Genomic DNA, 18031 nt, shown 5'->3' on the forward strand with positions numbered 1-18031 from the left:
GTGTGTCATTATCCTGTACCCCAAGTGTCACTATTCTGTACCCCATGTCGTTGTCCTGTACCAACTTTCACTTTTCTGTATCCCAAGTGTCAGTGTAATTTTCCTGTACCCCAAGTGTCACTATTCTGTACCCCAAATGTCGTGTCATTGTTCTGTACCCCGAATGTCACTGTTCTGTACCACAAGTATCAGTGTGTCATTGTCCTGTACCCCAAGCATCACAGTTCTGTACCCCAAATGTCAGTGCATCATTGTCCTGTACTCCAAGTGTCTCATGTCCTGTACCCCGAGCATCACTATTCTGTACTCCAAGTGTCAGTGTTTCATTGTTCTGTACCCCATGTGTCCGTGTATAATTTTCCTGTACCCCATGCATCACTGTTCTGTACCCCAAATGTCAGTGTCATTGTCCTGTACCAACTGTCACTATTCTGTATCCCAAGTGTCAGTGTCCTGTACCCCAAGTGTCAGTGTGTCATTCTCCTGTACCCCAAGTGTCATTGATTGTCCTGTACCCCAAGTGTCAGTGTCATATACCCCAAGTGTCACTATTCTGTACCCCAAGTCGCTATTCTGTACCCCGTGTCCTTGTCCTGTACCTCGTGTCATTGTCCTGCACCCCAAGTGTCAGTGTTTCATTGTACTTTACTCCAAGTGTCAGTGTCATTGTCCTGTACCCCAAGTGTCACTATTCTTTACCCCAAGTGTCAGTGTGTCATTGTCTTGTACCCCAAGTTTTACTGTCCTTTACCCCGTGTCGCTATTCTGTACCCAAAGTGTCACTATTCTGTACCCCGTGTCCTTGTCCTGTACCCCAAGTGTCAGTGTGTCATTGTCCTGTACCCCAAGTTTTACGGTGCTTTACCCCGTGTCGCTATTCTGTACCCTGTGTCCTGTACCTCATGTGTCATTGTCCTGCACTCCAAGTGTCAGTGTTTCATTGTCCTGTACCCCAAGTGTCATTGTCCTGTGCCCCAAATGTCTGTGTCATTGTCCTGTACCCCAAGTGTCAGTGTGTCATTGTACTTTACCCCAAGTGTCATTGTCCTGCAAGTGTCATTGTCCTGTACCCCAAGCATCACTGTTCTGTACCCCAAATATCAGTGTCATTGTCCTGTGCCCCAAATATCTGTGTCATTGTCCTGTACCCCAAGTGTCAGTGTGTCATTGGCCTGTATCCCACGTTTTACTGTCCTTTACCCCGTGTCGCTATTCTGTACCCCGTATCCTTGTCCTGTACCTCATGTGTCATTTTCCTGTACCCCAAGTGTCAGTTTCATTATCCTGTACCCCAAGTGTCAGTGTTTCATTGTACTTTACCCCAAGTGTTAGTGTCATTGTCCTGTACCCCAAGTGTCACTGTCATTGTCCTGTACCCCAAGTATCAGTGCGTCACTGTTCTATACCCAAAGATTCACTATTCTGTACCCAAAGTGTCACTGTGTCCTTGTCCTGTAACCAAGTGTCACTATTCTGTACCCTGTGTCAGTGTCCTGTACCCCCAAGTGCCTGTTATTTTCCTGTACCCCAAGTGTCATTGTCCTGTACCCCAAATGTCAGTGTCATTGTCCTATACCCAAGGTGTCACTATTATGTACCCCAAGTGTCACTGTCATTGTCCTGTATTCCAAGTCACTTTTCTGTACCCCAAGTGTCAGTGTGTCATTGTCCTGTACCCCAAGCGTCACTGTTCTGTACCCCAAATGTCAGTGTCAATGTCCTGTACCCCAAGTGTCACTGTCCTGTACACCAAGCATTATTGTTCTGCACCCCAAGTGTCAGTGTCCTGTACCCCAAGTGTCATTGTACTTTACCCCAAGAGTCACTTTTCTGTACCCCAAGTGTCAGTGTCCAGTACCCCAATTGTCACTGTCCTGTACGAGTGTCATTATCCTGTACCCCAAATGTCACTGTGTCACTGTCCTGTACCCCAAGCATCACTGATCTGTACCCCAAATGTCAGTGTGTCATTCTCCTTTACGCAGTGTCACTGTCATTGTCCTGTACCCCAAGTGTCACTATTCTGTACCCCAAAATGTCAATGTGTCATTGTCCTGTACCCCGACACTGGGGGGTGCAGGACAATGAAACACTGACACTTGCCGTTATTGTCCTGTACCCCAAGTGTCAGCGTGTTATTGTTTTGTACCCCAAGTGTCACTATTCTGTACCCCAAAATGTAAGTGTCCTGTACCAAGTGTTAAGACATGTTTTTGGGTGGCCAGAAACAAAAACAAGCAAGACGGGAGGATGTGCAAAAACAAGACAATGTAATACTGGTCTCAGCTGAGGGTTTGCTACAATTTTATCCAGTCTGGAGTTTCTTTTTACCTCACAGAGGATTGTCTGGACTGGATACAATTGTAGCAAACCCTCATCTGTGACAAGTATCAGGTCTAGTTGCTGCACTTCTCCTGATACAATGATTGGACGCGGGATAAATAAGCATCGACTTTATTGAATCAGTAATAATTTAAGACTGGTACAATCATCAAGTTTTGTTCGTATTGACAGGAAACACGATCTGATCCAACCGTGTGAAAAATCCATCACAAAAAATAAACCCAGGCAGAAAGAAAACCGTACACAAAATACTCGCCTCCCGCTCTTTGTATTTTCTGTTTTTTATAAATGACTAAGAAAAACTCTCATCAAAATGCAGCAGATTCATCGAGTATTTACATCTCCAGAACCAAAGTATTAACAGCCGGAGCCGCACAGGACGCGCTTCATCCACGTCACACACAATATGGGGGAGGGGCTTATATTCATCTCTCCGTTAATAACAATGTTGCATAGAATCCGGCGGAGATCTGATGATTGACTCTGGAAAAGGCGAATGGAAGTATCAAAACTTTTCGGAACAGCAGATATTGAGCGATTCTCCGTGTAGTCCAGCGGTCATATAACAGTCTATATAATACACGGACCGTGCAGATGTCTATATCCCAGCTGGCGCCAAAATGGCGGCGACGTGGAACAGATAAGCTACATGGTATAGGATGAGATACAAATAAAAAAAAAAAGCTTGTCGTTAAATATACATCCAGGCAGACCCGCTCCCTGGCGTTAACCGAGGACAATACAGTGTAATCTAGAACATCCCAACGCGTATCGGGCACAAATTGTGACTTATATACAGAATCCCAAAGCTATAAATATAGATTTATATGTGAAAATCATCAGTGATATGAAACATCCAGCCATATTCACAGTTGTGGATTTCAGTGCCGGGGGGGGGGGGGAGGGGGAGGGGACACTATGAATCTCGCCAACGCGTTTCGCTTTATCATCTGTTCCTCTTATCGGAGACTTTGGGCGCTCTCAATAATACAAAAATAAAAACCAAAAAAGCGACTATTTGATTTAGCACCTCTGCTGTGTATTCCGGGCGCGTTTCACCCTCTATTCCATGCAGTGGGATTGCGTTTCTGCTCGGAGTCCGGCCGGGTCATTGTACCTTACATCTAGCGCTGGAGTAAGCAGAACACACGAGGTATAAAACAACTGACCCCACAGCCAGCACTTCTACTATCTATATATAATGTACACGATGGGGTTTACCAGGTTGTAGAAGGACATTACAGGGGACGTCCCGGTGTCTATTCCCATAAAATGTATGACGCAGCAGGAACATGGTCCAGTATTAGCCCTGGTGGCCAAGAGGGATAATACAGGTGTAATGTCACAACTGCATGTGCATACAGGAATCTCCCCAGCTGTGTCTGCACTACAAGTCCCAGCAGCATTACCTGGACTTTGGTAGATAGGACCCAGCAGGGAAGTCACAGGTTACCAACCTTGATTATAAGGCATTGAAGGGCAAGCACCGAAATGGAAGAGGTGGCGTCTCGGAGACATCTCTGTTGGAGCAGACGTGAGGAGGGACAGGTATACAGCTCCCGTGTCTCCAGTCCGTGGTGTTCTGTATACTGTATATAGCTAGGACCTTGCACAGTGCAATAGGGGATTGTGTGAGGTTTTACCGTCTACTACTGACACCCTACACAGGGAACAGACACCGAGCCTTTGGGTGATAGGACAAAAACGCATTAAGGTTTTCGGATACCAACCCGTTGCATTTTGGGATAGGGGGGCTATTTGCACCCTGTCTGGTAGCGCTCCCCTCCCCATCACATAACGCTGTGTACTATGACAGCAGAAATTATGTTTTGTGTTTGGTCTCCTGGTCAATGGTCGTTACCTACAAAGCAATGTCCGTGTGGCGGCGAGGAGCCCTTTCACGCTCAGGGTATAGCGGGGAGATGGAAAGCGTCCTGCATAGCTGTAAAATGTTTGCGGACGCCCCATCCCCCCAGCAGCACCGGTTATAGATACCGAGAGCAAGGCAAGCAGCGTAGTCAGCGACTATCTGCACTGAGGTTACCGAGTGAAGCTGGCACGACCAAGTACCCCTGTGTTTGGTTAGAGCAGCATATGCAGTGCACCATCCCCCACACTGGGGGGGGGCAGTCAGGGGCCCCTGTCCTGCCTGTTTATCTACAGCTATTTTCAGTGTTTCAGGCATTGCCGCCTGGTGCATGTAACGAGTAGTGCAGCCTCGATTCTAACACATGATCACGTCAAACCAGGTCCAGCGACCGGCGCCTTCCCCCGTCTGAAAGCCTAAAGTGTCTCTGGTTTCCAGCGGGCGACTCTCAGAGCGTCATCACAGCGCAGACTCCAGGGAGGAATCCAGGATATCGTCGTGATGGCTGTTGCTGTTGGAGTCGCTGTCGTAGCTCTGCGGACTGGAAAAGTTGGCGGCTTCCTGGAGCCTCATCAACATATTCATCTGTAAGAGCAAAAGAGCAAGAAACTGACTGTACAGGAGCCAAAAGTTAACGAGGTTTTCAGGTTTTATTCAATTAAAGTTGATAATTATATAATGAAACATTCTGCAACTTTTTTAATATTTCCCCCCCCCAATGTTTCACCATCTTCAAGATCTCTGCTTGCTGTCAGTTAAAGGCGGTGAAATAAAATCGATGGCCTATCTTCCTATCTGGTTGATGTTGGTCCCGGCATTCCACCAATCAGCTGTTTAAAGGGGCAGCCGTGCTTTATTCTGCATACTACACAACATTGTCGCACTCATAGCGGCGGAGCGCGGTAATACAGCCTCGTCCTTCGTTACCACGAATGCGATGGCGTTGTATAGTATGGCGTTGTGTAAAAAAAGAAGGGAAGCACCAAAGACCCTTCACACAGCTGAATGGTGGGGGTACCAAGAGTCAGTCCCCCACTGATTAGCTATTCATGGTTGATTCTCAGGATAGGCCATCAATTTTATGTCGCCAGACAAACACTTTAAATACCACGTACACCTTTGAATTTTTTTTTTTTTTTATGAAACAGTGTGATTGGTGCAACTTTGTAATGACTTTTTATTAACAATTATTTTTACTGTTTGAGGTACAGCTGCTTTGTATTTTGTATATAGAGCAACTATATCTGGTGCTGTCACTGAACCCGTCAGTCCCGCTGACCTGACGGATTCAGCACTAGATACAGCCGCTCTGTATACAGGATACAAAGCAGCTGTATCTCAAACAGTAACAATTATTTTTAATAAAACGTCACTACAAAGTTGCACCAATCCCACTGATACATTGTTTTATGGGGAAAAAAAAAGGCGTACAGTCTTTAATGGCATGACTTAACACACGGTAACAAGCCCTGCACTTGTATGGTAACATTGGGTTCGTCTTTCAGTCATGGATGTAAACAATGAATGCTTCCATTCAATAACAGCAAGCAGAAAACTTGAAATTGGTGAGAAACAATTATTATTTAAAGACTAAGTTATTTTTTATAAAAAACAAATGTCTCTTTATGAAGAGTTGGAGCAATAAGTGGGAATTGTTCGTCTATTCTCATCATCACTCTTATTCCCTGTTCTTTACGGCCGCGTTCTGCAGGTTTCTACAGATAACAGACGTGTCGGCTTCTTACCAGGGGATCTGCGTCCCCATCTCCGGGCGGCGCTTGCTTGCTTGACGCCCCCTCCCTGGGCACAGAATACCCATCAAATCCAACGTCTTCTGGCCGCAGCTGGAGAAGAGAAGGCCACTCATGCTGCAGGGGAACCGTTGTCCACGGGTAAGTGTCCATAACCCACTTGACAGGATCTTCCCAGGGTGCTCTTCTGCCGTACAGCTAAGAGGAGGGGGGGGGGGGGCATTAGAGAGATGCATCATGGGAAATTCTGTGTATTGTACATAATCAGCCCCATGAATGATCTATGAAATATGGGTCTGCACTGGAGCAGAGTCTCTTACCTGCAGCCCTTCTCTGACAGCCTCCAGCAGGTAGGGGATGATTGAGTAGTTCCAGAGGTCAGTAAACCAGACCCTTGAGCCGTCCACGTCCATTGGGCAGGACAGGAACAGACGAGGTCCTGGAATAAAAAAAAGCAGATTACTGCGACTAAGTAAATATTTTACATGCAGCCATTCAGAGGATTGACTTTAGGTTTACTGTCCCTTTAAATCTGTCATGGGTGCGTGACATCGCCAACTACTGGCAGCTAATCAGAATTACAACTCTGCAGTTCCGTGGAGGTTACCGGTCAGTTATACTAGATCTGCAATGTGTAGCATGTCTGAGCGGTGGAGGCAAAAACTGGAGCTCCACCACCTGCCGGCCCCACATTCTGGATAACGGCCGCTCCACGTAAGACACTCACCAATGGTGACATCGGAGGAGCTGTGAGTCTCCAGGAATCGGTTCAGGTGTTGCCAGACCTTGGGGATCCAGTCTATAATCTTCCCCAGCTCGACGTTCCTCGTTCGGTTGCTCATTTCTGTTTCGATCAACTTTCTCCGGAGATAGCGGCCGAGGAAACCTTTCACGGGCTCAGTGTGGTTGGCGCACAGCACCCACCTGCGTGACCGGGGACATTGTGAGGAGACGGAAAATATCAGCAGAAACGTAGCGTAAAGTAGAAGACACGGTAAACCTGCACATCCGCGGTGTCTGACGAACGTATAGCAGAATATTCCAGATCATATATTATATACACTGCGGCGATTGTCTTGTTATAAAGTGATGGCGTATTACTAGGATATGCCATCACTTTATGATCAGTGGGAGTCTGATCTCTGGGACCCCCATCGATCCTGAGAGTAAAGGGGCCACAGCAACGCCCCAGCCACCCGCCGTGCAGGGAACTACAGCACCGTCCTATTCAAGTGAATGCGGCTGCGGTTCGCTGCACAGCCGGGTGGCCATGAGCACCGCAGGGAAAACCAGGGTCGGGGACATAGCGCTAAAACTGCTTCTTGATTTGAGCGATACGCTGTTACTTTAAAAGAACCCTTTAAGTGTCATACAATAAAAAGTTCTGCAAATTTCTAATATGCTTTGTTATTCAAGATCTCTCATCACTGCCAGTGAATGGAAACATTTAGGCTGGATTCACACGAGCATGTTCGGTCCGTAATGGACGCAAGTCCTGGACCGAACTCAGTGCAGGGAGCCGGGCTTCTAGCATCATAGTTATGTACGACGCTGGGAGTCCCTGCCTCGCTGCAGGACAACTATCCCATACTGTAATCAGGTTTTCAGTAAATGCAAAATAATGACTTTAAGGGAGAACTTTATTTACATCTTTATTTTTTACTTCTAATGTATTAGCATATTCCTGTATGCTAATACATTATATGGTGTATACTATGACACAGGCTGCTGTTACGCCTCATGCACACGACCATTGTGCCACTGGGGCCGTTTTTTACGGCATCCGAGTGGCACGCGATAGTCTTCACGGACCCATTCACTTTAACGGGTGAATCGGGTCCGTGAAAAATTATCCGAGTCTCCGATTCGAGGAAAGATTGGACATGCTCCATCTTTCCTCGGACCATTGACGGGACTCGGCCGGCGCACACGGTCGTGTGCATGAGGCGTTATGATATCACATAGTGTGCCCGAAAAGCAGGCAAACTGAACAGACAGCCCTGGGGTCCTTTCTAGGTCCCCTGGGCTGACTGCAGAGGGATTCCCTGCTCTTTGATCATGTCACCAGGTTTCCAGTGACTCGATCAAAGAGGGGAGTTCCCTTTGATCTTGCCGCGGTCACGGACCGCGGCGATCAAAGGGTTAAACAGCTGGGGTTCTAATGTTTTCCGATCCCATCTGTATTCAGCAGGCTGATCTAAGATCAGGAGCGGTTAGTTACATCTCCTGCTTAGAGGATGAGCGCTCATCAGCCTCTTCTACAGCGACGCCAAAAGATGTCACTGTAGACTAAGCACCTGCACGGCCTGCTGTTAAAAGACGGTGGGAGGTCGTTAAGGTGTTAGTTCGTATTCACACATTGCAGACATTTCTGCGCCTGTCCCATACATCTGAATTGGGCTTGCAGAACCACATGCTGCAGAAACAACCCGCACAAATTTCTGCTGTGTGACTGAATTCTATATGTGACTGCCATTCATTGCAACAAAAAAACGTATGCAACTTTTTTGCTCCAAAATGGCGTAAGTGACTATGAGTAGTAACAATGATCACACTAATGACAGGTCTCATAACCACATAAAGACATTGCACAGAAATAGATCTTCATAACGAGGACGAGGGCTCCACCTGACATTTGGTCACATGACGGTCACAGTAAAATGGAGATTTCGTGTTGCTGGTGAACGGCGACAATTACATCCGTGATTTTATCGTGATCGTCATACAAACAAGAGTTGTTGTGGAGCTCTAGCCTAAGGCAGAATTGAGACGCACCGGAAGTTATGATGAAGTTGTAGATTGGGGGTGGACGACGTGGCCTGGTTCATGGTGCCGATTATGTACGGACTGAAAAAAAACAAAAAACAGATTCATTAAATGAACGACATATTCACAACTATCCAGGATGGCGTCCTGCCGGAGAGCGGCGTTCACATTACAGGCCTACGTTCAGCGTACAGCCCTATTCACACAGAGTCTCTTGGTGCTGTTTTTAATGCGGAAACCGCGCCAAAAAACGTCCGAAAATGCCTCTCATTGATTTCAATAGGAGGCGGAGGCGGTTTTTTCGGGAAAAAGAAGCGTCTTGCCCTTTCTTCAGGTGTTTCCATCTCTGACCTCCCATTGACATCAATGACAGGCAGAGAAAGCGATTTTTGATGCGTTTTTTGCCCGCAGCGCTCAATGGCTGCGGCCGAAAAACGCTGCAAAGGGTGCAGGCAGGTCAAAATCTACCTCAAATGAAGAGTTTGGAAAGCACCCGGCATATACACGTATTCAAAAGCCTCATAAGGGTACGTTCACACTGAGTATTCTGGCGCTGTTTTGGATGTGGAAACCGTGTCAGAAACATCCCCAAGAAACACCTCCCATTGATTTCAAAAGGAATTGGAGGCGGTTTTTTCCCCGCGAGCGGTAGAAAACGCTAGCGGGAGAAAGAAGCGGCATGCCTTTTCTTCGGGCGTTTCCGTCTCTGACCTCCCATAGACATCAATGGGAGGCAGAGATCGCGTTTTTTGCCTGCACCGCTCAATGGCCGCGGGCGAAAAACGCAATGAAAAAACGTGGCAAATGTTCTGCCGGCAGGTCAAAGTCTGCCTCAAAACTAAAAGAATTTTGAGGCAGATTTTTCCATCTGCAAAAACCTCAGTGTGAACAGGGCCTTTAAGTTTTTGTTACAGTGGAAGCCTATTAGCGACGTATCCCACGGTTTGCTTATAGAGGGGGGCACGTCACAGACTTCCCTCCACAATCCCCCTGATTTACGGCTCTAACGTGATGTGTCTGGTGCACAATGATCGCAGCAACTTTTTCCATGCATTGTCCCTCCCGAGGTTTAGGCCGCATTCCCCCGGCCCGTCCAGACAGTGGGATACAGACACATATAGTGCCCGGGATCCATCATTACCATTTGTGATATTTGCAGTTCAGGAGTCCATTGAAGATCTCGCCCAGCGAGCTGACGTGGTGGAGATTGTCCAGGATAATGACGAGGGGCATGTCCACGGCGTTGTTCTCGCTGTTGCACTGGTCGGCGAGGTTGGAGAGATACTGACGCAGCTCCTGGAGGACGGAACGGTGTGAGTTATAAAGCGCAGCCTGTATTAGGGAATTGCTATTTATGCAGGTATCTCATATATTGGTGTAGTGTCGCTCTCTATGGTATTATTAACCCTACGGGAGGAGAAGTTGTTGGTATATTCAGGAATTATTACCTTACTGGACTTGTGATCCACATTAAAAGTGGCGATAATCCCGTCCGTCAGCTCCCGCCCCTCGCACAGCACCATGTACTCGGACAGACGATTAGCCAGGTACGTTTTCCCTGTGCCACTTGGACCGGACAAGATAATCCTTCTATGTTCCATCAATAATGAGACGTATCGCTGTAATATTGGTCGGGGGATCAACGTCTCGAACACAAGGCTGTCCAGGCTGTTCTCACAGAGACCTGAGGGAAATGCAGGAAAGAAAAAATGTTACACACAGGGACGGAGCTAGACATTTGTGGGCCCTCCAGCTACCGTTCTATACCTGCACCCTATATATGATATACGTCCCATCTGTATAATGAGACCGCTGCATAGATTGTCAATATATTAGTGTGCCCCCGGCGTCACACCACTGCCCACCTACCTGCGGTGCCCTCATGGGACAGCGTGGCAATTCATGCCCGCGTGCGATTGCCACTCCTGCATCCCACTGACTATACATGTGGAATTTATCTGCATTTAAAGAGGCTCTGTCACCAGATTTTGCAACCCCTATCTCCTATTGCATGTGATCGGCGCTGCAATGTAGATTACAGTAACGTTTTTATTTTTAAAAAACGAGCATTTTTGGCCAAGTTATGACCATTTTTGTATTTATGCAAATGAGGCTTACAAAAGTCCAAGTGGGTGTGTTTAAAGTAAAAGTACAAGTGGGCGTGTATTATGTGCGTACATCGGGGCGTGTTTACTACTTTTACTAGCTGGGCGTTCTGATGAGAAGTAACATCCTCTTCTCTTCACAACGCCCAGCTTCTGGCAGTGCAGATCTGTGACGTCACTCACAGGTCCTGCATCGTGTCGGCACCAGAGGCTACAGATGATTCTGCAGCAGCATCAGCGTTTGCAGGTAAGTAGCTACATCGACTTACCTGCAAACGTCGATGCTGCTGCAGAATCATCTGTAGCCTCTGGTGCCGATGTCCTCGCTCGTCTGACACGATGCAGGACCTGTGAGTGACGACACAGCATGATCTCTCGAGAACACGCTGTGTCTGCACTGCCAGAAGCTGGGCGTTCTGAAGAGAAGTGGATGATACTTCTCGTCAGAACGCCCAGCTAGTAAAAGTAGTAAACACGCCCCGATGTACGCACATAATACACGCCCAGTTGGACTTTTACTTTAAACACGCCCACTTGGACTTTTGTAAGCCTCATTTGCATAAATACAAAAATGGTCATAACTTGGCCAAAAACATTACTGTAATCTACATTGCAGCGCCGATCACATGCAATAGCAGATAGGGGTTGCAAAATCTGGTGACAGAGCCTCTTTAAAGGACCAGTGTCGCGAAAAAATATTTTTTTATATCAATTTGCTTTTAGTGTTTTATTAAAAAATGTTTTATTTATTTGTGTGTTTGTGTTTTACTTTTTTTTATTTTTTAACTTTTACTTCTCTATGGGGGCTGACATTTTTTTTTCCATCTCTGTATGTGTCGATTAACGGCACATACAGCCCCATAGTGAATGCGAACGGGACCCATTCCATCCACTATGCTGTACGCCGTCTGTGTGGGAACGGAGCATGCGCCGCTCCCACACTGTCCAAATTGAAGGTCTTCGGCCGAGCGACGTCCGGCGCCATTTTCTTGTGGACCGGAAGCCGCGGCCGGACAGTAAGATTACTACTTCCGGTCGCGGCTTCCGGACATGTGTTCTAATGCAAGCACTTGGAGCGGAGGGAGCAGACGGACCAGAGGGAGCGGCGGCGGCAGGAGCAGGTAAGTTAGGTCTGTGTATGTACGTGTTTTAATGTGTGATTACTACTGTATGTAAACTTACTACACTGTGTATTCGCTCAAAAAATGGCGACACAGTGTAGGAGGTTTGACCGTTCAATCCCCTCGTTTCTCCCGGCACTAGCCAGGATAAAGGAGGGGGGGATTGTGTGAGGACACTAGAGCGAGTGTGTCTTCTAAAATTTTGCAGCATAAAGCAATGTGGTTGCTTTACCACATGCAATGCTGCAATTTTGGGAATTGCTCCATCTATTGACCAGCGCTGGGAAATGTTATAAATTAGAATCTAATTTATAATATTTCCTGACTCGTGAGAAAAATTAAAAAAATTAGAACAATGTTTAATCATTTATACACTAACTGTTTAACAAAAAATAATAATTTCTAGCGACACATTCCCTTTAAATCACGTGGCCAATAGAGGGCGCTCTTAAGTAGAGGACTCCCCTCTATTACATACTTGAAGCAGACAAATCCCTTCAATAATACCCGTCCGTACCTTTTAAAGTGACAGAAATGGTGTCGTTCTCCCCAACGAGGTACCCGCAGGGGAGCAGCTCCGGGGTCGCAGCTGTGTTCATCCGTTTGATCTCCCCGATGCTGTAGCCAACGACGCTATCGGAATTCAGCCCCAGTTGTGTTATTGGATCCAGATGTACTAAATATTCCTGCAAAATACACAGTGGCAGTTACAGCAGCTGAGTGATACTTTACTGCGATCACCTATTTTATAAAGGTGTGGCCCTAGAGTAGCATTGATCGTTTACCTTGAACAATCTTCGGACCACGCCATCTAGAACGTCCCATTTTGTTTTGCCGCCAACACCGATGCACCCGACAAGGAAGACACGAGGCCGGCATTCCTGCGGGAAGGAAAAGAGTGTGTGATAAGGGAAAAGCTACTGATTGATAAACTTTTCTATATTCATCATGTGGCCACTGGGTGGCGCCGTGTACTAAAAACTGTTTTTTCACCCAAAAAAACTTTTCTTACAGTGCAGGACAATGGGATCGTCCATGCTTGTGCCTACCAGTAGGATGTGTCATTACCCACAATCCTTAGCTTCTTCTATACGCTACAGAAACCAATAGTGTAATATGACGTGCACGGGGGTAGGATGTAGTAGTGAGATTCATGTACCCATCACCCACCTCTCTCCATTTCATCTCCTCCATGAAGCTCACAACGATCTTCACATGACGGCTCTCCCTGCGCATCGTGCCATCGGCGGAGTCATCCAGCAACATGTCTGTAAGAAATACCAGCACATAAGAAACATGAACTGCGAAAACCTCAGGCTAAAGAGAATGTACAGGAACCCCCAAAATCCCTTTTAAAACCCCCATCGCCAGAGTCTGAACTGATTATGTACGATCAAGCTTCAGTGTGGAGCATTATGGAGAGTGGACCCAAAGACAGCAATAGCGCATGGCCTTTAAAGAGGTTTTCTGTTTTTTATCAATGGAAAGTTCTGCAACTTTGTTTCAATGCCTTATTATGTTCAGGATCTTTGCTTGCTGTCAGGGAATGAGAAAACGATTGTTTACATACTGTCCTGCTCTCAGCTGAGAAGTGGAGATGATTGTATCAGTCCAGACAGCAGGCTAAACAGCCTGGAATACAGACTGATACATTGTAGCAAATAGCAGATTTATTTGTGCTGCAGCTGCTGTCTCTGAGTGTACAACGGTGTTCTCGTTCACTGACAGCAAGCAGAGATTTTGAAAATTGTGATAAACTAAATATTAAGACATTTTAAAACTTTTTAGTTATACAGTGATTAAGCTTTATGTACCTAAAACGGAAAACCCTTTAATGACATTCTATTCCCCGTCTCCTTCTTATAGGGGCTCCGTTTATAAGGAAATTGAGCCAGGCTGCTGACGCTGGCCCTTTAAAATGTATTACAACCCCGAGTGTAAATGCAAATATTTATTAACTATTTGTTCCCATCCATTTACCCAGGCTGGTGGACTCCGTCATGGTTATTCCGGGCTGTGAGAATCCTACAGAATGTCTTGGGGAAGAGGAGATTGAGATCTGAGAAGGTGTCCTGCTGCATTTTCCTGTACCATCACATTTCAAGCGATCATTCTCGGATTTTAGCTTCTCGATCTCCGTCTAGACAGGAGAAAATAATATTAGTCCGATCATATGATGCGATCAGCGGTGTCAGAAAGGACGTCGTACAGTGATATCAGTAACCAGAGGATGCCATCAATATCTATGTGGTGAATTGCTGATTAATGAAGAAAAGCTACAGATGCACTACAAATCCCAGCAGCTTTACAACGTTATTTTACCACATTTAAAGTTCAGCTCCTGCCGCTTATCTCCCAGGGAAACAATGGATCACAGAGGTAAGAAAGGTTTTCAAATTATATGTAAATACATATTAAGGCCCTTTTACATCGGCCGATGCAGCGATCAACGAGACATCAATGATCGGCGCTCGTTTTCTCCCGTCACACGGATGGATGGGGATGAGCGGTCATTACTCTGATCGCTCGTCCCCATACGTTATTATCATGTCGGCAGCGCGTCCCCCTGTTTACACACCAAGATGCGCTGCCGACAACGATAACATTTTACTTTTTTAAAACGATCCGATCAGCAGATGATCCAGTGTTTGCTCGTTCATCTGCTGATCACTGATCGGTTCACACAGGACAATTATCGGCAACGAGTGTTATATCAACTAATGATCTGCCCGATAATCGCCCCGTGTAAAACCCCCTTTAATCATTGTATAGTGAAAAGTTCTGCAATCAATTCCTCATCATATACAAGATCTGTGCTTGTTGTCAGTGATTGGCACCATTTTTGTTTACATACAGAACTTGCACCCGTACAGACCTAATAATTCTTGATTTGTAACTATTTTATCCAGTCTAGACAATCCTCTGATATAAACGGTCTGGAGTCCGGACCGATACATATTATCTGCGCTGATACATTGTAACAATCTATCAGGACAGGAGAGAGATTTGTGCTACTGATGCATTTAGCTCACAAAAAATTGTCTAGACTGGATACAATTGTAACAAATTATCATCTGTGAGAAGTTCTACATCTGTATAAGCTTTTAGCTTCTGCATGTCAACAAGGATATTTTTACTTACAACAAGCAGAGATTTTGAAAGAAATGGAAACATAAAGTCTATTAGAAAGTTGCAGAATTTTGTATTATTATGCAATGATTAAGCTTCACTTGCAAAAAAAATCAGAAAATAACTTATCTATCCCCAAGGCTATGAACCTTTGTAGCTTTTATTATTTTTTTTATTATTATTAATGTTAGTTTTAGGTGAAAACAACCCCAATTCTAAATGTGAATTGAAGCTTAATTATGATCAAATTTGATCTGATAAGATTTGTGGTCAGGGGAAGACAGAAGGGGCTGCAGAGTCAATAGGGGAGAGGGTCGTCATACACGTCTCATCGTTCCCACCCAGCTTCTTTCACTGCAGACACACAGCGTGACGTCACCCACAGGTCCTTCAACCTTGGCATCGGAAGAGAGAAGACACATCAGCTCCAGGCGCCAGAGGGTACAGTGCAGGTAAGCATAGCAAACTCCCTAGAGACGAGCATATTAACCTTTTGGACGCCTGGAGCCGATGTATCTTCTTTGTCCGACGACAATGTTGAAGGACCTGTGGGTGACGTCACGCTGTGTGTCTGCGGTGAAAGAAGCTGGGTGGGAACGATGAGAAATGAATGACGCGGATTTGTCAGCGTCATACACTTCTATTCACAACGCCCAGTTGGTAAAAACACAATACACGCCCAGATGGTAAAACGAGAAAACACGCCCAGTTGTCCATTGAAAAGCTCATTTGCATAAATACAAAATTGCTCATAACTTGGGCAAAAATGATTGTTTTTAAAAAACAAAAACAAAAACTGTGCTGTTATCTACATTGCAGCGCCGATCACATGCAATAGGAGATAGGGATTTGATAATCTGGTGACAGAGCCTCTTTAAGTTGCTCAATATCTTTGCGATTAGTTGACAAATATGATTATATTCTGCCACCAAATGGTCAGCACTGGTACTGCGGGTGCATGCACGGCGGTGCGGAGCATCTGCGGGTTCCAGTTCAGTACCTGCATTCTGTTCATGGCTTCTCGCAGTGTATCCAGCTGATGTGCGGAGCTCAAGGCTTCCAGTCGGATGTCGGTCAGCTTCATCTCCTTGTCACGGAGCTCGTTGCGCAGCTGCAGAACGCTGTCAGCCTCATTTACGGAGCAATCAGAGAGTCTGAAAAGATAATATGATGTTTATGAAGCTGTGTCCTTAGAGGAACCTGCTGGAGACAGAATCCAGGCAGAATACGCTGGCAGCGCGCGCGGACTATAAATACAATATATAGTCCCTGCCAGGACTGAGCAGATCCAGGATTGTTATTCCCTCCAATTTTCTAATATTCTTTGTGTTTCAATTCCTCACCATTTTTAGGATTTCTGCTTACTGTCAGTGAACGTGAGCATTCCTGTTTATATACAAAGACTGAAAACACTTCATGATCTAATACTTCTCACAGCTGGGAGATTGTTACAGTTGTATGTAAGGGTGGTACCGTATCACCCCCTTACATGTATTCAGCCTACACAATCCTATGTGAGATAAACAGTGTGGACTCCATACATTTTACCTAAACTGATACATTGTAGCAAACTATCAGCACATTAGATAAGATTAGTGGTGATGTGTTTAAATCGCAGAGGATTGTCTAGACTGAATGCAATTGTAACAAAACCTCAGCTGTAAGAATTATTAGATCTGCACAGGTTTTCAGTATCTGAATGTTAACAAGAATGTCTCAATTCACTTACAGCAAGCAGAGAACATGAATATGGAGATAAACTGAATCAAAGTATATTAGAAATCTGCAGAACTTTTAATTACACAATGATTAAGCGTTATCTACATAAATCCGGAGAACTCGTGCTGGTTTTGTAAACTCGTATTTACACGTGCTGGTTTTGTGGACTTTTGTTGCCGCTTTTTCAGCAAAATTGTAGCAAAACCTTGAAATTCTGCCCAAAAAAAAAAAGACACAAAACCGGAACTTATCAATACACCCTTAATAGAACGGGTATGATTCGGGGGCCAGAATGTTGCTCTGCACACGGGAACGATCAGTTTCCGCCACTCATAGGTGCAACGTCGACGTCATCGCTTGTCCTGACAAGATCGTGCGGATTTCTGTAATTGATCAATTATGCATAATATGGTAATTAAATGATTAATGAATTGTAAACTCCTCCAATTACCAGGACGGGCCGGAGCTTAGTCTCAGGATGCGGAGATCTGGAGGAAGTAACGATCTGCAGTACATTAAAGGAGACTCCTAGTCATATGTACTAATAGAGCATATAGAGGAAATAGAGGGGGGCTCGGATTGGGTTCCCCCTCTATAAACCAAAAAGGAGCGGTAATGCAATTAGAGATCTGTGTTTTAGAGCAGCGATCCCCAACCAGCGGCCCGCGTATCATTTGGTACTGGGCCGCGGTGTCTGGTATCCGCAGGGAATTCCGGGAGAAAAACGGCACCAAACTGTGGTACAATATTTCGGCCGGAATGTCCGCTGCGGAAAACTGCTGAGCATTTAGCCGGCCCGCTAGCAGGCCGGCCTCCTGGGAGAACGTGTCATCCAGGTCGGCCTCCCGGTTTAATATTTCATCCTCGTGACCTGACCGCCGCTGCAGCTGTCACATGGGATGAAACGTCATCCCAGGAGGCCGGCCTGGGAGAAAAACACAGACTTCTGGGTATATAAAAGTATATATATATATATATATATATATATATATATATATATAAATTTTTTTCTGAGTTGCGTTTTTGCGGCGGAATCGATGCGATTCTGCCGCAATAAAAGCAACAACTGCTATTTCTTGCAGGATTTACCTCACCAATGAATTCAATGGGGAAAACCCGCAGCGCAGGTCAATCTCTGAGCGGTTCTTCCGTTCAGTATTTTCGCAGCGTGTGGAGATTTGTTTTATCTCATCCACTTTGCTGCTACTGTATTATTCTGCCAATAACAAA

At 45.7% G+C, this 18031-nt stretch overlaps 1 protein-coding gene across 5 annotated transcripts in view; it reads right to left on the reverse strand.

The window, feature by feature from the left end:
* Positions 1-2438: 2438 nt before the first annotated feature.
* Positions 2439-18031, reverse strand: part of NAV2 (neuron navigator 2) — a 365925-nt gene continuing 350332 nt past the window's right edge. For all 5 annotated transcript variants that reach the window (XM_075838119.1, XM_075838117.1, XM_075838116.1 and 2 more), the window contains 12 exons: positions 16083-16236; positions 13934-14093; positions 13124-13221; positions 12739-12834; positions 12471-12639; positions 10176-10411; positions 9869-10023; positions 8737-8808; positions 6689-6885; positions 6282-6400; positions 5956-6159; positions 2439-4795 (listed from right to left, as the gene is read on the reverse strand). In XM_075838119.1, the coding sequence (XP_075694234.1) occupies positions 4670-4795; positions 5956-6159; positions 6282-6400; positions 6689-6885; positions 8737-8808; positions 9869-10023; positions 10176-10411; positions 12471-12639; positions 12739-12834; positions 13124-13221; positions 13934-14093; positions 16083-16236 (1786 nt within the window). In that variant the 3' untranslated portion in view covers positions 2439-4669. The remainder of the gene's footprint in view (positions 4796-5955; positions 6160-6281; positions 6401-6688; positions 6886-8736; positions 8809-9868; positions 10024-10175; positions 10412-12470; positions 12640-12738; positions 12835-13123; positions 13222-13933; positions 14094-16082; positions 16237-18031) is intronic.

Source organism: Rhinoderma darwinii, chromosome 9 (assembly GCF_050947455.1).
Source record: "Rhinoderma darwinii isolate aRhiDar2 chromosome 9, aRhiDar2.hap1, whole genome shotgun sequence".
Taxonomy (NCBI): Eukaryota; Metazoa; Chordata; class Amphibia; order Anura; family Rhinodermatidae; genus Rhinoderma; species Rhinoderma darwinii.